The sequence below is a fragment of the Myodes glareolus genome, chromosome 3 (assembly GCF_982192425.1).
Source record: "Myodes glareolus chromosome 3, mMyoGla1.1, whole genome shotgun sequence".
In the NCBI taxonomy this organism is placed as follows: Eukaryota; Metazoa; Chordata; class Mammalia; order Rodentia; family Cricetidae; genus Myodes; species Myodes glareolus.
In genome coordinates, this window is record NC_142028.1 from 24,674,518 (window position 1) to 24,698,513 (window position 23,996).

Consider the following 23,996-nt stretch of genomic DNA (forward strand, 5'->3'; position numbering starts at 1 on the left):
TGCTTATGTATATGTATGTATCTACATGTATTTATGTGTGTACATGTATTTAAGTGTGTGTTTGAGTGCATGTGTATGAGAATGCATTTGCACATGCATAACAGACTCCAGGATCCACAGGAGAAAGGGGTCATGGGAGGAGACAAGCTTCTCTTGAGGAGTCATTCTTTTGTATCTTGTCTTAAACTGTATCTTCAAGATAAAAGTTAATTAAAAATCAGCTCAGAGGTACAGTTTTTTGGCTGGCCTTCATTTTTGCGTTATCTCACTGCTTGGGAAGATTTTTTTTCCTCTATCTCATCCCCAAATCTAGTTTTCCTACCTTCAGTGTTTTCAGAGCATGGGAAAATTAATTTTGTCCATTTGCAGTGCTTGCTGATAAATGGTCGAGTCTGCTCACTCCCCGTCTCCTCCTTCTCCCCTCCCAGCCATTCTGAAGCAATACGGCACAAGGAGATATGGGAGAAGGAGGTTTGGAGCCGGCCTTCATCTTAGCTGACTGTGGCTTCTCTGAGCCTCCGATCTTCCTGACTGGAGCTCTATGGTGCTGTCACTCATGTTGGTCTGAGCTCTGGCACTCTCCCCGGCTTCTCTGGGCGGGAAGGTCTCTTGGGTCCACCGCATCCATACCATATACTCCTGGCTCCTGAACATGCTCTCCTGATTCTCGTTCCTCCTTATGCCCTTGACCCCATCTTTTCAGAGATTGCATCTCCAGCTTCATTAATGAAGATGAGGTGTGTGAAGGCTTCCAACTCCCTGGGCTGGGCTGGGATGCTCCCTCTGCACAATTGTTTGTCTCCCTTCGCTGTCTTAATGTTTCTGCCTTCAGATGTTTACAGCTTTGAGAGCTTGGTTGGATTTGAAGTGCCTGAATCCCTAATTCTGTCATAATTAGGTGCCTATGCCTTGGCACCCTGTTCTCAGACAGGAAGAACTGACTCAGTCTCTTTGATGAACCGCATGGTGCCCCTGACTAGCAATCCAAAGCCCTGATATGGGGACTGGGTTTCATTCTAAGACGGCTTCTTGGGAGTCATTTATTTATCTTACAATTTAAGATACGTGGATGGCATTCCCAGGCTACACACATTTTGTCCCTCTCATTCAGACAGTCCATCACAAATGGCTCGGACTCTACACGGAAGCAGAGCCGTGGGAGCATTTTGGATGTACTTCACGTCCCAGAATCTTGCCGGCACTCAGATAAAGTGAGGGCTTTCATTCTGAACAAAGGCACTTAGGATGTGGAGAGCCTTAATGCTGGTCAGCCTATCATCCCATGCCCTGAAATCAGAACCCTTGATGCCTTTCAAGCACACAGTGACCCCTGGCAGGATGGATGTGTCCATGGGTGAAGAAGTGAAGAGTGAGCGAGTGAGGTGGGTGCTGCTCTGAGCTGTGAATGGGTGTGTCTGGAAGGCTTACTATCCTCTGGGGTGTGAGAAGGGCACGTGTCACAGTTAACATCTGGGGCTTTCCCTTGCTTGCTCCTTCAATCAGCCTGACAGTCCACCAGCCCTATAAGGACATGGTGTGATTGAATGAGAGGAGGTCCAATGCCTGACCTTGGTGAGGCATGTCGAAGGCCCAAGGTACCTGGCATGGAATAATTTGCCATGGCCACTTGTCAGGGGAGGGTATCAATGAGTGTGTAGATAAAGGAGTGGTCACATAGATAAGAGAGTCCCTTCGCCTGGTCTCCCAGTCCTTTGCTCTCAAAAATTGAATGTCCCCAAAGGCGAAGGGCTGCTTTGGCATCAGCCCCTCCAGCTGTAGACGAAGAGCCCCTCGATTTGCTCTCAGGCATGGCTCTGCCTCTGTCTAGCTGCACAATGGCGGGGTGCTAAGGACAGTGAATAGGAAGCCAAACTTTGAGAGCTGTGGGGTTCCCTTGTGGGCTCAGACAGTTTTCCCAGAGAAACACTGCAAGAAAAAAAGTGGCTGGGGATTGAGTCACAGTTCCAGCCATGATTCACATACCGCTCACATTGTCAGCTGACCTCAGAAGCCTCCCCATTCCCATTCACCTGAGGTTCCTGGTCTCTAGCCTGCCATGGGCATCAAGGGCCCTCTGCTCTTTCAGTCTTTGTTCAGGCTGTCTCCTTATGTGTGGGTAGCTGGTCTTTCTATCTGATAACACATTTCTGGAGACCAGGGCCTTGAAGACAAACCCTGGCTGTCACCTTGACATACCTAGGAACATACTCAAGAAGCTGAGGCAAGAGAATGATAAAGTCAAAGCCAATCTATACATCATAGTGAGACTCTGTTGAAGAAAGGAAGGAGGGAAGAGGAGGGAGATGATGGAACCTCAAGGAATAAGGATCCTAAGTCCCCACCTCGCACACAGGCCAGGGAATGGGTTTTTGGAAAGGATACTGGTCCCCAGCCCAGAATGGAGCAGCCGGCAGTGCGGGGGGGGGGGGGAGGTACAGGGAGGGGGCTGGCCTCACATCTCTTTCTCCTGCTGCAGCTCACAGGCCTCTCTCTGCAGGCTCTCCAGCTGCTGCTGCGCCTCCTGGAGTTCTCGCGAGGTGCGCTCCAACTCACGGGCCAGCTCCTGGTTAGTGAGTCTCAGCTTGGTGTTCTCAGCCTTGGTTTCATGTTTGTCATTGTGGAGAGCTGTGCACTGGCCTTCCAGCTACAAAGAGGGGACAGAGAGGAAGGATGACCAGGGCCAGGGCTATTGCTGACTCAGCTCCATACTGCCCTCAAACCCGAGTTAGCACTTCTGCCCCATCACATGGAGACAACTCTGCAGGCAGGAGCAACCTTCACAGCACATTCTGTCCTTCCAGTCTGGACTCTCAGATAGGCCTGGGGTGGCCTCGTTCTATAGAATTGCTAGCAGTGAAAATTCCACAGATGACTTGCGTCTTCCTTCCTGAAGGCACCATGGGCAGGAGACCTCCTCTAAGTCCCTTTTGCCCTCTAAGCCAGCATCTTTGCCTTGGCCCCCGATGGAAACAGAGAACAATTAAGTGACTGTTCATTGTAAAGCCACGTTCCCTGTGGTGAACACAGGTAGTAAGAAATTTGTCCATATCCTTTCTCCTCTCCACTTCAGGACCCCAGTTCCCTTCATCTAAGAGAGAGCTTTGCTTGAGTGCCACGGACCCTGGCGATTTTGAAGAAGCAACCAAACCAGGTCAAACAGACCCCATGCCTTTTCTTGCATGCCTGAAGCAACTTAAAAATGTACATTTTGATAACTTCAGCTCTTCTCTGCTTCTGAAAAGGTTTTGTGGGACTTCCAACCCTCTCCGGATGAAGCAACACACCAAGGCAAATAGATCATAATAAATTTAGTTTCCTGAATGTGGCCAGTGAGGGGAGAAGAGCAGCAACTAGGAATGTCGTAAGCCTCTCATGAGACTCCTGTGTTATCAGCAAGCGTGCAGTAATTAAATGAAGTGGCAATCATTCATTTGAGGGATAAATGTAATTACTATGAATTTAATGCATAACGGAGGGGAAAGCAAGACAAGGTACGACTGTGGGCGGAGAATGGAAAGACGGCAGGCAGGTCCCAGGGTTTGCAGCCTCTTGCTACAAAGCAGAAAGAGGCTTAGACCTAAAGCTTAACGATCAGCAGGGGCAGCAGCCCCAGCCTCAGTAGGGGGATCTTCAAGATTATGTTTGCCTGTTGCTAAAAATAGTCTCTGTTCCTAGGAAAGCCATGTGTCCGGGTCTAGTCAGGGCTGGGTTTCTTCCAGGACCAGGCAAACCGAGGCTAGAAATCAGTGCTACCATGGCCTCTATTCCCACCATGAGTTCTTGCTTTTCTGAGGAGGCTGCTGAGCAAGACACTTGGCCAAGCAGCCTGGAACCATGAGCCTGGTGTCCTTAGTTCCAGGCATGGCTGCCACCTTGCAGAGTGTGCCACACGGTCTGTTTCTCTGTTCAGGCATTGAGAAGGGAACAACCAACGTTTCCACCTAGCTGTGTTCCAGAGGAGGCAGGCCATGGACCCTGTCCAGGCACGTGGGCAGTTTTTGAAGAGACTTTACCAGCTGGGGTTGTACACAACTTTGCCGAAGAGGACAACTAAGTCCAACCTCCCCTGAAGTATCAGGGTCTCACAAGTAACTCTGTACTCCCTTGGATCCCTCCTTTCTGCTGCAGGAGACCTAATCCAGCTTCGAGGTTGAGCATCCATAATTACCTTTGGGTATATTTATGTGAAACTGTCCTCAGATCCACGGGGGTTGGGGACTCGTGGGGACTTTTCTAGGTTAAACACACAACTGTGGCATTATCTAGGTGCATCTGCGACTTTGTTTTAAATTTAAATTTTAAAATGCTTAAAGTACTTTTAGCATCTTGAGATAGGGTCTCACTACAAAGCCCAGGCTGTACTTTGAACTCTGTCCACAAGGCTGTCCTGGAACTCACAATCCTTCTGCCTCAGTCTCCCCAGTGGTGTGATTGCATGCATATGTCGATATATCCACTGTGTGGAGACTTTAAAGGAAGACACATACAGATGTACAGGACTTCTCAGGGCAAGTTTAAAAACCTATGAGAGGGGGTGGGGCAGAAGCAAAGGTGAGTTGGACGGGCTGAGGGGCCACGGAGTCTGCGTAGTAACCTACCCTGCTCTGCTTCTGGATGAGACGCTCCAGCTCCTGCTCCTTGGCACTCAGCTTCTTTTCCAGCTCCCGACTGCGGGCTTGGAACCTCTCTGTGTCCTGCCGAGCCAACAGGGAAGACAGTGGGTCCTACACCCGGTATACCTGGCTTTCAGCCTTGGACGCACGCACGTGAACACCCTCATCAGCTGGGCCAGCTGGGCCACCAATCCCTTTTCACTCTGAGGCCCTTCTCCTGAAACCCGTGGCCCACTTACCCCACCACTAAGGACCCATGAAACCAAGTTAGTGCTTAGAGATAGGCCAGAAAATGTGGCCACATCCGGTGGCAATACCTTACCAAACTTTCGCACCTAAACAATGACCTAAGGACAGCCATTTAGTGGAGCAGGGCAGGATAGAAGGAGCCTGAGTCTGACTCCTTGGCCAACCTCCCATCCATAAATGTCTAAGGCGGCCTCCAACTTGGAGAGTCTAGTTCACAATGGACACTGTCACTGGTCCCTTAAACCACCCTAGCTCCAGGGACAGCACATTATTCCTGCCTCCTCCCCACGATGTCACTATCCGGAATTCCGCATCCTCTGACCCTCCCACCCTAGATTGGGCTTCTCCACACAAACAGAATAAGTTTGGAGGGTACAGATGTGATGTCGTCTGGCTGTAGTGTCATGGATAATATGGGGTTTCAGAGGCAGGCCATTCCCGGAAGAGCCAGGTCAGGTGGAAGGCTTCGAGGCTTTGAGTCGGGAAACTTGGGGTTGAGTCCCTGCACTCTTCATCTAACGTGCTTCATTTTCCTGGATTTCAACAGAAGAGATGCCAACAGCCCTTTGCTTCCGGCAACACCCCGTCTAGGACAAGGTAGGGACAAGCTATCGAATAAACTGAAAACCCAAAACACATCAGGAATTACTGAAGGCACCAGGATAGCTCATGGCAGAGGAGCCAGCTATGAGTTGCTACGTTGGGTGACTACAGGGGTTCTGACTACCATGTCTGCCAGGAAACAATTCTTCCTAGCTCACAACCCTTTGGTCACCTTTATTCAAGGACTTGGGCCTCTTCTGGTGATGCTGCTAGCTCCTCTGCTCACATCCAAACAGAAGAATGAGCAGAGAAGATACAGGAAGACCTGTGCCCATCCTCGTTTGAACCATGTGCAAATGGTCTGCATGGTGCCCACTCAGTTTCTGCCCTCACCTTTGTTTGAAGAAAATCAGCTGTAAGGATCAAATTAATTCACTCAGCCACTTTTCACAGAGTAGGCAACTCATGAAATCATCTGGAACAGAAAGCGGCTTCTAAATCCCAAGCTAATGCGCCCATTCCCACAGGGCCCATGGAGTATGCTATTGACCCCATTGGGACATCATTGAGAGGCATCTCCCAGTCTGGAATTGGAGGGTGCAAATGAGTGGGTAGTTTCTCGTGGTCAAATGTACTGATATGGGTATGCCCAGCATCCAAACTCTGGTCGGAGGCTCTGGCCTTATATATGATGTCACAGACGGCAGTATCCTACTCCTAACTCCAGGACCAGTGAAAGTCTTTATCTAAAGGCTTAATGGCACTGCCAAAGCCACCCTTGGAGTTTGCGTGTTCACAGCAAAAGCTCACGTGCAAGCACTGAGCTCTCTGGGCTGGATATTTATAACTGAGAAGGGAGAGACTGGAAGGGGACATAGCACCAGAGCCAGATCATCTAAAATGATGCGAACTTCTTCATTTCTTTCCTGCAACCTCTTCTCACTCCCGGGCCCCATGCCTGCCCGAGTCCACCCTTTGCTACTGGAAGTGTACCTTAGCCAGGCAGAGGTGGCAAAATGTCCTCAGCGCTTGTCTCCTTTGTGCAGCCTGTCACAGGGATGGAGGGGGTGGCTCTCCTATTGCAGAGGTGGGGAACCTGCTGCTGTTAGAAGCTATTTTGGGTCTGCTGATGGACGTGTGTGGATTCTGTTGACCACATACCCATCCAGTTTCCCAGAACACTGGAATGGTCCAAAAGGTTTAAAGCACCCAAGGACAATAGGGGTGGTCTGGAAATACTGGCAAACCTCAATGGGCTCCGGCCAGATATTTCTGGAAGGCATTCTGATTTGCCTGCCGTGAGAATGGCAGCTGTGGTTACAAGTGGAGCAGCGGTGTGGATAATCCACAGCAGCGGAAAATTGAAATCTGGATCAAGTGAAGAGCCTGAGACAATAGCCTGGGCTTAGCGCTGAGAGGCAGCAGAGGCTGCCGTCCAAAACCAGCAGCCTTTTGCTGAGAACTCACGGAGGATGGAGAATAGAGTTTCCTGGGTTGTTGTCTTTGGTTTTCAAATAGGACACACCAAAACTGATCTTGCTTAGCTTGGACTTGATAGAGGAGAGGGCCCTCACCTTGTCTGTCCTCACTTTCAAATATGGCAGCAAAGGCTAGAAAAGTCTAGTATGAGGGGTGCATTAGAAACAGGAGTTCACCAGGAATGGGGGTGCACAAGAACAGGGGTACATTGGGAACAGGGGTACACCAGGAACATGGGTGCACTAGGGGTAGGATGCTCTGGGAATAGGAACCCATGGAGAACAGGAATGCATTAGGAACAGGGTACATCAGGAAAAGGGAGTGCCCTAGGAACCAGAGTGCCCTAGGAGCAGGGGTACGGCAGGAACATGGCTGCAACAGAACCAGCATACACTGGGAACAGGAATGCACTAGGATCAGGGTACAATTGTAACAGGGATGCACTAAGAACAGGGGGTGCAATCTTCACATTATCTCTCCCAATGCTGAGGATGGTAGCCTTGTTTCTTCTTGGTGATTGTATTTTCTAGTTGTCTAAAAAGAAATGGCGGGCAACCTGGTCTCTAATGACTGTTTTCTTCGGGGCTGCTGCTTAGAGAATAAAATGAGCTGGTGAGTTTTGATGGTCCTGCTACATAGGTGCAGGGCGCAGCTGAGTGATACCCTATGTCCAGTTTGCCTTGGCTGCAAAAGTATGGTCTGCAATCCCTCCATTACACATTTACTTCTTCCTTCCTCCTCCTTTCTTATTTCCTTCTTGCTCACCCTTTCTTCTCCTTCTCTCCTAGCCACACACCAACAATCCATCCACTTATCTTCCTTCATCCATCTGTCCATCCATCCATCTATCCATCCATCCACCCACCTATCCATCCATCCTTTCTCATCCGTGGTCCCTCCCTCCGTTCCTTCCTTCTTTTCTGTCAGTTCATCCTCCCACACCTCCATGCATTCACCCGCTCACTCACGCATTGGTTGAGCAAATATGTGCCATCTCCTATAGTCCAAGAATGCTCTAGAAACTGAGGCTAGGCTAGCAAGTAAACAAACTCACACCTTAGTAGGAGGAAGCAGACACCATGAGACAAAGATAAACAAGTCCACTATATACTTTGCTTGAAGGTGATAAGTGGCTTGAACATGAAGGCGAAGGAGACGGTCACGGTAGTGTGCTGGGATCTTAGTGGGGAATGTGTTCAGAGTCTACAGGCCAAGCAGCCATGCCCAAGTACCAGACCCAGGAGGGCAACACTCACTTTCAGGAGGAACTGCTCCCGTTCACTTTTGATTTGCTGCTCCATCTCCTCATAGAGATGCTGGATTTCTTCATCATAAGCCGCGATTTTCCTAGAGGTGACAGAAGGAGGAACTGACTGGGTCCTTCCCAAGGTCCACTTACCCTACAGCCATGGTTCCTGGAGCTGTGGACGGCTGAAGGACCTCCTATGTCAGGCCAGCCCAGGATAACTCACCAGACAAGGCTGAGTGCACAGAGACCAGCCACATCAAACTGTAGATGCTAAAGGACATCATGAGCCCTCTCCTGTCTTCCAGATCACTGTGGGACCCATGCGCTCCACAGGGAAGCTGTCCCGGATCCCTTTCTGGACTCTGCTTCACTCGGCACTGAGCGTGGCCTTCTGTATTCTCCATCCCTACTCCCCCCATGCCTCTGCAGCTAGACAGTCTGAAATCACACCCTGGAGAGATTCCTTGCTGCTCAGTGGATGCATTCTCTGCTTCTCTACATCAGCCCTGGCATTGTACCAACAGAGGACCCTCGTGCAATTGTGAGCTTAAGTCCATGTCGCTCACAAAGATTTCACGTTGACAGTGACCTTTTCCTGCTCTGCCTCTGAGCATCCTCTCATCCATTCTAAGGGCCCACGGGACATGGGTAGTAGGATAAGCACATGTCCCTCTGCCCGGCTTTTTTATTTTTAAATGCAGTTTCTGAGGAACTCAGGTCCTGTGTTCTCAAGGTAAGTACTTCACCAACAGAACTACCTTCCAGCCCATGGTAACCATATTTCCATAGCTTTTCTCTAGGTATACATTGAGACTCTGGCTCCCACTTCCCATACTTTCCCCCTCTTGTAAAAGGAACTCCAGCTTGGTGTTCAAGAACCATTTTGAATATATAATGCACACACATGCACACACACAAATCATCACTTGCCACTCTAAACTCTAGGACGGCAAGCCCACTTTGACCTTCATGGGTGGAAGTATTTATTATTAATGGAGGAAACAGCCCTCATTGCCAGGTCTAATACTGAGGAGACATCTGAAGAAAAATTGAAGATTGGGACTAGAATTATACCCTGAACCCTCCATCAGTTTACCCTCACATTCCGCATCCACCTGGGACTGTGGTCTAGGGCCAGGCTTTCTCCACTGCCCCAGGCTTTGCCATGGCCCCATCACTGCCCTTTCCTCTTCCGGGGGAGAGGACTTCACCGCATGGTCATACTAAGCAGAGAGGACAAGTCATTTTGAGCCAGGTCGTTCCTGCTCCTCAGAAACCACACATAGGATCCAGACCAGAGAACTGGAATGAGAGCCATGGCCAGGGTCATCATCTCAGACTCTGAATTCCAGTTCACAGCTCTCCACCGAGAGCCAGAAACTTGAAGCGACTGCACAGTAGTTTCCGGGCACGTTTGGCAGAAGCTGCCAGTCCCTCCAGGTTTCACAGCCCAGGGCTGTCTATGAATCTGCTCAGCATCAAGGAATGTCACGTTTCCCCTGGGCAGAGGGAGGCATTTCTTCTTGGAAACGACAGGCATAAGAGCTTGTTACTTTCTCTCTCAGCTAACCCGTCACAACAGAAAGAAAACCACGGTGGGAAAGTAAGACAAAAAGGACCATGTAGTGAAACAGGGGCACCTCAAGGTCAGGCACAGACACAGTTCAAAGGAAACACATTTTTTTTCCCCTCCAGCCCTAAATCATCTTTACCCTCTTAAAACAGTCCAGGCGCTAGATGGCAAACGGCTTCAAGAAAAACTTCAGGCAGAAAAATGCAACTATATAAATACCAGAGAACCAACAAAGTGGGGCGAGAGCAACTTCAAAATTGGTTTGGCTCTGCTAAAGCAATTCTAATTAGAGTCGTCCGTATAAGCTGTTTACCATCTATGCCTAACAGCCATGCTGGGCATTAATTCTATGATACCATTAAATGCGTTATATTAATTTTGCTCTAAGTTTTGCTTGGTTAAATTAATATTCTTGATGTTTTTCCATGCTCACTTGACAGTTTGCTTATCATGAATTAACTTATTTTATAACCATTATAAGATAAATGAAGTGAAAGCAGACAGTCTCTAACTAGTACCCAATGCTAGCCCTCCTTCACATAGTACCCAAGGCTAGCCCTCCTTGCTCTACTACCAAGAAGCCCTGGGACCTCAATGGGGACCAGTGATGCTGAACCTGTCTGGACTACTCTGTGGACTTTAGTCTCCTGGAGATTTCTGCAGGCCTACATAACAGCATGATCCTCCTGGGTCAGAAGACACCAAGCCCCAGGGGATAGGAACATGAGGGTGCTATTTTTATAAGCCATTATTAAGCCTGTTCAAGGGTCAGAGGACCCTTATTCCAGAACAGGCTTGTCTCCTCAGTGTGACCTTGAACAAGTGCTCTAGTGTTTAAGAAGCTCCTGTCCTAAACATTCTTTCCAGCATTGTCAGGATGGACCAAGGAGAAAATGAATGCGAAAAGCATCCAGGACCACAATGGCCCAATAAACATACAGAATTACTTATGTTTGTAATTAGGATTAGGAACCATGGGACAATCAGGGCTGGGTTTGGAAGAGCTTAGAGGCATTGGGAGGTGAAGCAAAGGTTTAGTGGCTAAAAGCTCCCATTAGTAGAGTCCATCAGAGGCTCTGGCAGGGTATAGCAGGAGCTGCAGAGCTGGAGTGTGCATATCTGTGGGAGTGAGCACCACAGTGCTGTGATAGCCAGAGCTCCCCCCCGCCAAAGATCTGCGCATGTGTCGAGCATCGGCCCAGCTAGGCGTGCTGTGTTCTGCAGTCAAAGTAAAGAAATGACCCATGGTGTCTGCTGATTGTGTGTGCCTTTGTTGCTGGGATTTCCACTCTCACTGCAGAACACACACAGACTCTGAAGTGTTCTCTGAGAGGAACCCATCTTTCCCGCCCTCACGGATGGACACCTTGTCAGAACTCCTAGGATGCCTGTACTTTCATTTGATCATTTCACATGGGATTGTAAGTAGTCCTGACCTATGTAGATCTCACTGGGGACTCAGACAGCCTCTGTTAAGTTGTGAATACCCAGACCTTTACATTAACAATAATACAATAATATAAAAAGCTCTTGGGCTCAAGAGATTAAGACTGAAAACCTATAACAACCTGCCTTACACTTTGGATATTAAACTCAGATGCTAACAGACCATAGCGAAGGAATGCTAGACTCTAATTGAAGAATTCTAGGGTTGGGAACTTTGTCTCATCCAACCACTTCTTATTGGTATTAAAATTCTTTCCGTGAGGTTACAGAGATGATCTAGCAGTTAAGAGCACGGCACCAGTATCATACGGTTCACAATAGCCTGTAACTCCAGTTTCAGGGGATCCAATTCCTACCTTCTAGGGTACCTGTATGAATGTGATGTACATGTGTGTGTACACATGGTGTGGGAGAATTGTCTGTATTCTGTCAATCACGTTTTAAATAAATGCTGATTGGCCAGGCAGGAAGTATAGGTGGGCCAACCAGACAGGAAGTAGAGGCGGGGCGGTGAGAACAGGAGAATTCTAGGAAGGAGGAAGCCCAGACCACAGAAGAAGTAGGATGTGATCTGCCCCTCTGAAAAAGGAACTGAGCCATGTGGCTAACATAGATAAGAATAATGGGTTGATATAAGTTATAAGAGTTAATACAAAGCCTGAGATAATGAACCAATCAGTTTATATCTAATGTAGACTCTCTGTGTGATTTTCTTTGGGACTTGCTGGCTGTGGGAACTGGGCAGGACAGAAACCCCAACAAGTCCGGCCCTCATGATACACACACACACACATAAATAAAAATAATAAACTATTAAAAGATAACCCATGTTGCTATTTACACTGAGTATGTCAGAATACTTCCTATGACTGGGGACTGGCCATCTCTCTGAACAGTTCTGTCCTCTTTGGAATATTATGAGTCATGGAAATCTGGGTTCCCATGACTGTGCCTTTCTACATAAAAGCCCCCCATAAACTTGAGAACAGCTTCAAGTTCAAGGGGGTGCCTTGGTTCAGGCCACACCTTTCTCTCCCTCCCACCTTGCCTTACACAGAATCTCTTTGGTAAGCCTTCCACACTCAGGTTTCTTTCAACAGAATGGGTACGCTCCTACCACTGGAGCCCCGAAACAAATGCCCAGTGTATGAGTGCAATGTGTGCAGAGTGGAGCTGACCACTGCCTCTCTTGTTCTAAAAAAAAAACGCACATACCTAATCATGCAGGAGAAAATTTGCATTAGATTTGCTTGGCAGCCCCATGACAATTGATGGATTTTGTCAGTTAAAACTTCCACACTCGATGTGATGTTTTCCCCTTAAAGACAGTGCTGTCAGATCCTGCCTCTCCAGCCTCTGCCTCTGTGTTTGGGACACAGGAGAATACCCCACGTGTCATTCTGTTAGCTGCCGTGTTTACTGGCATTATGTTAATGGATCCCACTTGGCCATCCAGTGTACTCAGTGACCTTCTACGTCTTATTGACATTACACTTTTAGCTTCTGTTCAGAAAGGAAGCTAAATTATCCATGATACTTGTTTTAATGACTTGGTTTATCTGAGGGTTGTTTTTAATAATTAAATTTGTTTTTTTGATGATGTCATGTAGGTATGTAATGCATTAATTACTTTCACCTCCTCCCTGTTAGCTCTCTCCATGCGGCCATGGGGATTAAAGCCAGGTCTTCACATATCCTGCCAAATCTTGCCTAAACTCCTTACTACCAAGCTATATCCTAACCCTAGAAGAAAGTTTTTTAAGGTATGTCAACTTTTTATTTCTTGCCTTACAGTGTTATAGTAAAAGAATCTAGAATATATTGGGAAAGTGTTTATGGTCTGGAATCTATTAACCTTTTGTCTGTAGTCAAAAACATTATTAATTTTTTATAACTTCTGTGAGAAGAACACATACTCACTTTTAAAGGGACGTGACTCTATACTCACTTCTTTGCTTGCTGCTGGATGATTTGAAATGCTTCCTGCCTTTTACTGCTTGCCTTTAATGCACCTTTGCCCGACTAAAGTGTCAAATCTGAGGTGTTTGTCAGCTTTGAAAAGTCTATTTTTTTTCAATTTAATTTTCTTTGTTTTTTTTTTCTGAATGCTTCTTTCTGTATACATTACTGTTGTGTTACTTGGTGCATAAAGGTTTATATATTAGAATTTCGGGAGGTGGTGCACTTGTGCATACAGGTGTGTGTGTGTGTGTGTGTGTGTGTGTGTGTGTGTGTGTGTGTGTGTTGCTTATTTGTTTTGAGGCAGCGTCTTGCTCTGTAGCCCAGGCTGGCCTCACATTCGGGGCAATCCTCATACATTAGCCTCTTAGGTGCTGACTTCTCTTTCTGGGTAGAGTTTTATATTGCTATAAAGTAGACCTTACCTTCTTTTATTTATACTTCTGAGCTATTCGTAATATGTAGTCATAACTAGCCAACAGCCCTTCTCCTAGCTATTCCTAAGACACTCCCTTCTCCACCTAACCCCCAGTGATGTCTAATTATCCAGTTCTCTGATATCTGCTGCTGGTCACTTAAGCTACTGGAGGAGGATGAGACAGAGACAAGGCGGATGGAGAGAACAGGAAACCCGGGGGGTGGGGGGCAGTAGTTAGTTCTCAATGAGGCAGACTAAGTAGTGTAGCAAGGCAGCCGTCCTGCGTCAGCAGCAGCCGTGAGCACTAACATGTATCTTCCGTCTTAAACCCCCCTGAGATGGCCGGCTAGTGCTATGGAGGGCACCGAGATAGCTCAGGCAAGAACCCAATTTCTGAAACAGCTCTGCTCACATTGCTGCTCATTAGTCTAACACCTGGGAGACCTGGTTCTGACATTTACACGTTTTCTGACCTCAGCCAGGTCGCATCAGACCAGTAATCCCCAAGTTTCTACATCTGAAAAGTCAGGACGAAGGTGTGACAGCTAATGAGGCTAATGAGGCTATCTGAGGTTGAAGATATTGCCTGTGAAAATACCTAGAACAGGTTGTAGACAGAACACGGCTAATAAAATTCTAATTAAAGGAAGGAAGTCCCTGGGACCCCCTCTTGAGAGTCACTCCTCCATAGATGCTTTAGACATCAGCCAGGGGTAAGTAGGAATGGGAGGAAACCGCACATCAGCATAGTGGACTGGAAAAGGAAGCAGGTAGGAGGGTAAGCTGCTGAGAGGTGGGTGAGAGCTACGGATGTACCCCAGGGGTTTAGACTCTTGGAACACCAAGTCCAAAGTCACTGTGGTGCAAGAGGATGGACCAGAAAGAAATGACCATGTGCCATCAAAGAAATCCCACAGTCTCTTCAAGGGCTCTGGCCAGCAGTCACTCTGTGACCCTAGAGTCCAGACCAGGAGACGCGGAGGGGGCTGCCTGTTCTGCTGGCAGGGAAGGTGGTAGAATTTCCTGGCTGAGCCTAGGAAAGACAGACAGGTAGGGGGAATCACTGCTACATACTGATAAGCCGCAAGGGCAGTGTTGGCTCTGAAAGATTGAGTCCCATGGAAGACAGGCTGGAACCCCAGTTTTAAGTAAGAGGAGCATCACCTGAGATGTCTAACTCTGACAAATACTCCCTCCTGTAGGATTACCGCTGATGGTGGTGGTGGTGTGTGTGTGAATATGAGTGTGTATGTGTACATGTCTGTCAATATCTGTGTGTGAGAGAGTGTGGGTTTGTGCATGTGTGTTTCTCTGTGTATGAGTGTGTTTATCTATGTATGTGAATGAGCATGTATGTGTGTATGTCTGTGTGTATCTGTGTGCATGTGTGTGTCTGTGTCTGTGTGTGAGAGTGTGGGTACGTCCATGTGTGTTTCTTTGTGCGTGTGTGTCTGTGTATGTATCTCTGTGTGTATGCATGTATATTTGTGTGTATATCTCTGTTGGTATGTGGTAGTAGGCAAATGCGTGCTAAAAGTGGGATACATGGGATGGAAGGAAGTAGAGAACCCAGACCTTAGGGTAAGTTCTAGGCTTAGGGCTGACAGGCCTTTCTAAGAGCATTCGTAAAAACTCAAAGGTGAGATGTGGTTAGCAACAACTCACCGTGCCGGCCTCCCATGGGGACTGGGAGACTTAATTAACCTTCACAAAGTGCTTTGCACCTCGAAGATGAAGGTGCTACCAGAAGGAAACATTAGCACTCAGTGCTGTGGGGCTCCAGCCAGCAATGTGGGGCTCCAGCCAGCAGTGTGGGGCTTCAGTTAGCAGTGTGGGGCTCCAGTTAGCAGTGTGGGGCTCCAGTTAGCAGTGTGGGGGCTCCAGCCAGCAGTATGGGGACCCCCGCTAGCAGTGTGGGGGTTCCGGCTAGCAGTGTGGGGCTCCAGTTAGCAGTGTGGGGGCTCCAGTTAGCAGTGTGGGACTCCAGCTAACAGTGTGCAGGCCCAGCTCCCTGCCACAGATGCGGCAAAACCAGGTCCAAATCCTACGCTCCTGCTCCCTTTCTCCTCAGCCTTTTCTTCAAGGTGCTGGGGATTTGGAGAGGTCTTTGAAGCCATTTAGTCTGCCAGACAAGTGTCTTCCCAGGGAAAGATGTGCTAACACCATCCAGAGACTAAACCACTCCTCCCTTTATAAGGGAGGGCATGGCCTTGACCTTGGAGAGAAGATGTGGCGATGCTCTATATTTTGGTCATGCCTCATCATGAACTTAAACTCCAGGCAGTCTCGGACAGTGAGCCCCTCACCATTGCAGATGCGACAATGTATGAGGAATGTAGACAGTCAGCAAGATGGCTCAGCAGGTAAAAACACTGACTCACAAGCCTGGTGACCTGAGTTCAATCCTGTGAACTCAGAGTGGAAACAGAAAAACAGTTCCTGGAAGTTGTCTTCTGACTTACACACATGCACACGCACACACACACACACACACTGTGGCACACAGCTGCACTTTCTCTCTAACTAAAATAAAAATGATTTAAAACATTTTCTTAAGGGAGCTCATGCATTTCCAACCCAAACTCTTTTCGTTTGTATGTGAAGAAAATTACTCAGAGCAGGGGAATGAGCAGGTGTGCAGGTAAGGGTCAGAGTGAAAAGAAGACACAGGCTTTGACTTGGGGCAAGGGGCAGAAGGGGACACGGTTCCCCCACAGCCCACCACCTAGGGATACTTCCACCAAACAGACTCCTGTGTGAAACTGACAATGTATATTTGCAACTAGGATTGTCAACATTCCCAGATCCCCCTGAAATCTGAGCCAGGGAAAGTGAAGGAAAGAGAGAGGTGGGGATCAGTTACATTGCCGGGCACTTGACAGAAGGTGGGAGAGCCTTGATGCCCTTCCCCAAATACCCTGCAATGCACAACTTACCACAGGGTGGGAACCTTCAGCTGGAGACCTGAGAAGGGAAAAAAAGCAGGTCCTGCTGCAGCCAGCTTTGAGTCTGAAGACTCACCACCTCCCCCTACTGTCCTTGTCAGGTAACTGCAGGCTCTGAACAGCAAACAAAAAAACCTGGCTAAGGTTTTCATGTTCTTTGAGGTTGGTCTCTGTGCATTAGAGTACAGATGGATGGAAGGAAAGGTAAAAGTATAGAGGGAACTGCAAAGGGATGAAATTGACAATGGGTTTCAACATAGATTGCCTCTTCCCAATTGATTCTGCCACCTGTGTAAACCACCGCCGCAGCGTGGCTTCACCCCCAAAAGCAAGCCACTTTTCGTGGGTCAGGTCTGCAAATGATGACTGTGATATGCACAGAGCACAATCGGTCATCACCTTTCAACTTGCTCCCCGGGCAGCGTCAACAATGTGTGGCGCCCTCAGAGAGCGTTATGCCCGTAAAACTCCCGCATTTGATTAAGCCAGGCATCACCAAGCATCCTCTATCTCAACCAATGCACATGACCAAACTTAGATCATAGCATTTGTGGGCTGGAAATAAGAAGAAACTAGCAGTCTCTGAGGGACATGAAATGACGAGGCTACCTGGAGCCGCATGGATTCAGACAGATCTTTATCTGATGTTTGTGTCTTTTGTTTTTGTGTGTGTGTTTTGTTTTGTTGTTGTTTGGTGGATTTTGGTTTGTGGACACCTTCTGGAAGAATGAACTGGAGCAACTTGTCTCAGTGTGTAGTCTGCATCCTACCTGTTCCACAGCCACCTGGATGCATGGCCACACCTATTCCCAGTCCCATTGCTGAGACCTACGTGTTTAGTCCCCTTGGGAGATGGCTTTAGGGCTCTGTGGCCTGTCCTCTGCTGATTCCAACACACATGAACATGTGAGAGCCACCACCAAGGCCGGCAGTGAGCACCGGTGGCATGGAAGGGCCACCTGCCATGTACAAAACACGCTGTCATTCTATTAGGAGTCAAGGCCGGGAGCATGGTGGCTTCCCTCCCCAGCTAAAGTTTTTCTGCTCCTAGAGCTCTGTGCCAGGGAAAATGGTGATGCCGAGATGGGTGCCAGCTGCTCCGGTGGGGTGCTTGTCCTACTGCGTAAGTCCCTTCCTGAAGTTTGAGGAGGCCACTTAGGGCTTTAGACGGACAAGGTGAGCCTGGGTAGATGAGGAACTGTGGTCAAGAACAGAGGGTTTAGGGCACACACAGACTCCATCAAATACAACTGTGGTCTTCCCTGGATCAAACGAGGGAACCAGGCCAAGGAACTATGGGGAGGAGCCTGAGTCAGACTGGCAGATCAGCCTTGCTGGCCTCTGATTCAGGAAACTTTGGGCCCTCCTCAGGCAAAATAGGACATAGTCTCAGCCTGATTAAAAAACAAAACAAAACAAACAACAACAACAAAAAACAACATAGACTCAAACTCTTTCCCACAGTCAAGGGACCTAGACTCCCTGAGGTAGAATGACATCCTCATGACTCAGAAGATCCCTCTGACTCCATGAAGCTCCACATAGCTTCATTATTCATGCCCTTCAGAGGCTGCTAACTTCTTTTGGTTTCCAGAAAAGGGGGAGTGCTGAGAACCCTTTCCATGGCCAAGGACTTCCTAATTCTGGCAGCCAGAAATTCTTCCACACGTTTAACAATCTATAGCTTTTGCTATGGTGTGGGTATGAAATGTCCCCACTGGCTCATGAAACCTTGGTCCCTGGCTGGTAGCATTGTAGGCCCTTTAGGAGGTGAGGCCTTGGTAGAAGTAGGTGGCTAGGAGGTGAGCTTTAGGGGTTCAGCCTTACTTGTTACGGAGTTGGCTCTTTCTCTTCCCTCTGCTTCCCTCCCTGCCCCTCACACGTGAGTGCCCCCCCATGTGTATGTATGTTTCCTGGTCTCCTGAGATGAGAATAAGCCACTGAACACTACAAAGCCATTCTCAGCCATTCCTTCCCAAATAATCGACTACGTCCTCCAGCCATGAGTCCAGATCAGTCTTCCCTCCCCACCTGCTTCTCGCCAGGTAACTAGTGCACCCCTTATGCTAGAAGACACAGTTTCCCCAGTTTCTAGAATGTGAAAGATGGCAGCTGAGGTATCACGGCACACTCACACCCTCGGGGAAAAGCAAGGCCCAAAGGGAGCAGCTCTTACTGAACACTGGACAGAGGCTGTGGGCTCTCACCCAGGCTCCTGCACTTCACCCAGCCTCCCCGGGCTGGTGTTCCTTCCCAACGGACGCGCAAACAGGATAGGAGATGGATGCTCCCAGAGAGGTCTCCTCCTATTTCAACCATATCCATGGCAACAAGGGTGGGCAGGCCCTGCTTCTTTCTGACAACACTCTGGCACACTGTGTGATTGGTCTCTGATATCAATGCTTTCCTGAGCATCCCCTCTTCCAGGGGCAGCATCCTCTCCCTCCTACAACCTGGGACTGGATGTGAAGAGGAAAAGACACTTTCCATTCACCGAAGCCAAAGCTGCACCCCAAGGTTTCCAGTCCAGCCTGTGGAGCTGAGAACAGGGAACGTGTGCCTCAGTCAAGCAGAGGGAGACCAGACCCAGACTGCCCCAGGGGTCAGCCCCATTTTCTCTGGGCCCCATAGGAGGAAGAAGCAAAGAGAAGCAGGAACCTTCTGCACCTCTGCTCATACTGCGCCAAACTCCAGTCGGGGTTTCCTGGTCAACACCCGGCAGGCTTTGTCCAAATCTGCCTGGTCAGAGTGACCATTCGCTTCTCAGGGATGGTGACTAACTCAGAGGAAGCGGTAATTAAATGCTACCCACTGATAATGTAAGTATCAGTTGGTCCGGCATTGGGACGAGGCTGGGGGGCAGACACAGCAGCCATGACTTGCTTCTGTCTCTTCCAGCCTCTATGACAGGCGATCATTTCAGATGGAACTGAAATGTCACACCTGTCCCGAGTTGGAGTTGGGCAGAGCTGGACTCTGGCAGCTCAGCAGGACATAGGGTTCCCAGGAGGCTCTGGTTCCATCTTGCCTTAGGAAGCCCTTCTCTTCTCTCTGAGCCTTCTCTCTGAGCCTACTTCGTTCTCCGAAGCCTAGACACATCTTTCCCTAACAGGCTCCGAGCCTGAAGCCTCACCTTGTGTCCCTTTCAGAGACCATTTAAGTCCCACACCCTATTTCCGGTTTCTTGTTTCTTTCCTGAGTGGCCAAGGTGATGAATCACATGGTGCTTTACAAACCATCTGGCCCACTGACAAGATGTGACCAAGATTTTTAATAGAATAAATGAGACTTTTATAAGTCTCTAATAGAAAATCTCATTGTCCCATGAAACACAAGCAGGAGCTATCTTACAAAACTTAGCTTTCAGTCACACATACAAAATAAAGTAAAGACTACAAAAAAAAAAAAAACAAAAAAACAACTGCATTTCTTCTTTCTGGCTGGTCACAACCACAAATGGTCTGAAAAACTCTCAACCCATTCACACATGTTGTCAACAAAATAGCCCATGCACAGAGAGGTAAAACAAGTAACTCCTAGTCACACAGCTTGTAAGTGTCCAGACCTGGGCAAGAACTCCAGCTCTTCCTCTGTCCTGCATGGGTCTTCTACTCCCTTCTACCTGAGACTCTCTGGTTCTGCAGCCAGAGAGTCCCCCAGGGTAAAACCGGCAGACAGCACAGAGCCCCTCCTGCCATCACCCCCCAAATCTGGGAACTGGCCACGATCAGCCTCAGCCAGCAGGATTATTAGACAGAGGATGGTTAAGAAGGGAATGAGATGGATTTGAACACGTGGCCACGAGTGCCCTCGACTTTCATCTCAAGAGTGTTAAAAGCAATTAGTAAATTAGGGCCTGAGTACTTCCTGCGGCCACTCTGATATGCAGCCAAGAGGCTCTGCAGCACGGCAGGGGTTGCCTCGTAGGAGTGGGAGCCACAGAGAAGGCCTATCTGTGAGAGGGGTTGCCACCTGCCCTCAATTCAGAAAGCAATTGCTCTCCTTAGAGAACAAAATGACCGCCTCCCTGTATGGGAGGGGCCTCCCGTCTTCGCTGTGGCTCCACTCAACCAAGCCATCAGTGCTGCTGGGGTCAGGACGGAAACTAATCTGTGCCCCTCACTTTCCAGATGTGCAAACAGAGGTTCAAAGAGGACAAGAGCCTTGAACAAGGTACCAGCCAGCTAGCTGCCAAGCCCTGCAAGAATTGCTTCAGATGTCCTGGCTGCCAGCCCCTTCCTCTCAGGTATACACACAAAGCTCACGGACATCACGTCAGTATATGGCCTAGCGGTGCCACATTGGGAATATGCTTCACCTAGGATTGTGGCAAAGGTCAAACTCTTTCAGCCAGACAAATTCCCAAACTGACTGAGATATTGCGAACAACAGTTATTATTCCTTTGACATTCACAGTGTTCAAATACAAGTGTGATCACATTGGCACTTCCAGCTCTGTAGATGGAGACTGCTACCACGTCTGTCTTACAGGTAAGGAAGTTGAGATGCAAGAGAGATTCAGTAACTTGGTGTACGATGCACAGTTAGTTAGCAAGTGGCCGAACCAAGATGCAAGCTGACCTTTGCCTGATTCCAAGTTTCCTCCACATCCCTTCCCTCCTTCAAGCCTATGGGCTGTCCTGAAATACTATGAACAATCTTCTAGGTATCTATTAGGGTATCATTCTGCATGATGTAGCCTCAGTCTTACCGACCAAAACAGAGTTCTAATGCCTTTTCCCTTAGAAGCAGCTCTTCTCTCGGCAAGTTAATTTGAGAGCTGGTTTGGGAAAGCACAAGGAGAAAGGGTGTGGTGTGGTACGCAGGCTGAACTCTAGCCAGCAGCACTCAGTGAGGAGCCTGCCGTCTTCCTCTGGGGTATTTCAGCCCAGCTCCTCTGTAACTCTGGGGAAGAAGCACGTCATTGGGCAGGTGCTCTGCAGAACTGCTCAGCAAGACGGGGGCTCACTGGGGAGTCACAGAGAATGTGAGTCAATCTGGGCCCAAAAAAGAACACACAAGGGGCATGAGGTGTTCTACCTGCTCTGTCTTAGGTCTCCACTTCCACTTTAGGGTGTTTGACCACTCTTCATTATACTTCAGTCAACTCCATGTTCCCAAATGCCAGCTTACTGTGTGAATGCATGCTATATGACCAGAAGCCAGGACAGCATCCCAAGCACGGGTTAGTTCTCTGAGGGGATCCACCTCCACAGGCTGCCTCTGATCTGATGCATCTGCCCATGTGGACCCTTGGTTGGCAGCAGTTCCTTAGAGGTCTTGGTCCTGTCTTCTGATAGACCATGGTGGCAAAGAGAGGAGGTTACAGTGGGGGTGGGAGGGCTCTTCACCACCCTCTAACAGATATATTGTCTCCACAAAGCAAGGGATACTGGGAACTGGGGGAGGCCCAATGCTAGGGCTTTACTGTCTCCAGGCAGGTAGGGAGTTTTTCCTTCCTGTCCAGGGCTCTGGGCTATCTACCTCTGAATCTTGCATCCACCACTTACAAGCTGTGCATTCCTGGGCACCTGACTTCCTGGATCGTATTTTCTCATCTGGAAATGTGGATGATGGGACTGGAGAGATAACTCAGCAGTTAAGAGCACTGTTTGCTCTCTCGAAGATCCTGAGTTCAATTCCCAGCAACCACACGGTGGTTCACAACCATCTGTAAGGAGATCTGGTGCCCTCTTGAGGAAGAGACCGGGTCAGTCATCCTCATCAAACTTAAGACCATAAAACCCGTTCATGCATGCTTCAGCAAAAATAAAAAATGTGGGTAACAGTGGATAGTCCCTATCAAATGAGATAATGCACATAAAATATTTAGGAATAGCTTCTAGCAAGCAGAAGGTGCTTCATAAGGGTGAGCTGGGCCTGGAAAGCAGATAGACCGCGCTGGCTGTAGCACTCCAACCTTCCTTGGGAGACAGTGAAGAAGGAGCACTCTATAATGAGCCCATGACAAAGATAGGAGGAAGGACACACCCCCCACCTAGGCCGAGATGGGCACCTACTTTCTGAGGGTATACTCCAGTTCAGTCTTCTGCTCATGGGCTTCTTGGAGCTGAGCAAAGATCGTGGTGAGGAGGTCTTCGAAGTTGGCCAGCAGATGAGGTTCATCCTTCTTCAGCTGCAGCCACAGTTGCCTGACGTCACTTTCACTGTGAGGGAAGGAGAAACCGCAACAGGGAGTGTGGGTAAGTGAGGGTCTCTGGGAAACATGGGGACCCCCGACAGGGGAGTAAACAGCTGGAAACATACTCATTGCCTTAAAAATAGCAACAGCGAGAGTTGGTGGCACCGTGTTTGCTGCACACCGCCTCCCTCCAGCCTCACTATGACCTGGGAGGCAACCCCCGGTGCAGTGATAGATCCAGGCTCGTGCCCAGCAGCCTGACTCCTCCCGTGCTGGTCTCTCACTGCGCCACTTCCTTTGTGAGGGTCATGATGTACTGACCACACTGAGCATGCAAAGCAATGTGCTGGCCAGCATCGCAAGACTGAGGGGAGACTGGAAGTAGTCGGGTAGAGTCAGCACAGAGAGCCGGAGAGAGGCCATCACCCCTGGGAAGGATGTCCTCACTGCTGAGAGGTGGACATGCTGTCTTATGGATGGTAGAATGTAATTGTCGCTGTTAGGGAAGGAGGTGAATACACAGCACCCCACTGGGGTCTGGTGGCACTGGGAGTGACTGGCAGGGGAAAGGATGGGGAAGAGCCAGTCTGAAGGAGGCAGAGACACAGACAGACAAATGGGAAGTCAGAGTCTGAGGTGTGCAAGAAAGAGCGGCGGAGTCACGGGTCATGAGAATCACCCACAAACAGGCATGCACAGTGAGTACTCACTCACTCACTGAAGAAGAAGCCACAGAGACAGACCATGGCGACCTTGTCACCAAGCGGCGGATGTAGGTGTAGGCCTCACTCTCCCTTTCTACACCTAATACCTACAGCTGTGATTGCAGTGCGCGCAGCACAAATCTGACTCATCCCTCATTAAATCCTAAAGCCAATATGATCAGAGAACAGGGCCAGGCACTCCCAAAATAAAGGAGAAAATCCTTCAGGCCATTGTAAACACTGTATTCAGAAGCTTTGCTTGGAAGTGATGTTGGGTCGGGCCATGACAGTAGTGTTCTCTAGGCAGATATGACTCTCTGTATCCAACAGAAACAATTACTGCTGACTGAATCCACTTCCGGTTAGGGAATGGTCATCACCTGTCACCCTTCCTTCTCTTCTTCCTCTGCTTTGTCCTTCATTTCCACCCTTTCTTACTTCTGGGCCATTCAAACATCTGCCTATTCATTGAGACCATTTAGTCACCCATCCACCTGTCTATCCATCAGTCCTCCATCTATGCCTTCCCTGCCATGCTGAACTGCACTCCTCTGAAGTTGTCAGGAAAATTGAGTCTTCCTTCCCTTATGCTATTACCATCAGGCCACAAAAACAAGAAAGAAACAAACAGAGGCTAAATCTCTCAACTTGTGATAAGAAAGTCATAGCTCACTAA

The 23,996-nt window shown here is 48.7% G+C and overlaps 1 protein-coding gene across 4 annotated transcripts in view; it reads right to left on the bottom strand.

Moving 5' to 3' along the window:
- Positions 1–23,996, bottom strand: part of Cracr2a (calcium release activated channel regulator 2A) — a 113,165-nt gene that overhangs the window by 39,704 nt on the left and 49,465 nt on the right. For all 4 annotated transcript variants that reach the window (XM_087904183.1, XM_087904181.1, XM_087904182.1 and 1 more), the window contains 4 exons: positions 22,495–22,641; positions 8,141–8,231; positions 4,599–4,694; positions 2,457–2,644 (listed from right to left, as the gene is read on the bottom strand). In XM_087904183.1, coding sequence (XP_087760309.1) covers positions 2,457–2,644; positions 4,599–4,694; positions 8,141–8,231; positions 22,495–22,641 — 522 coding nt within the window. The remainder of the gene's footprint in view (positions 1–2,456; positions 2,645–4,598; positions 4,695–8,140; positions 8,232–22,494; positions 22,642–23,996) is intronic.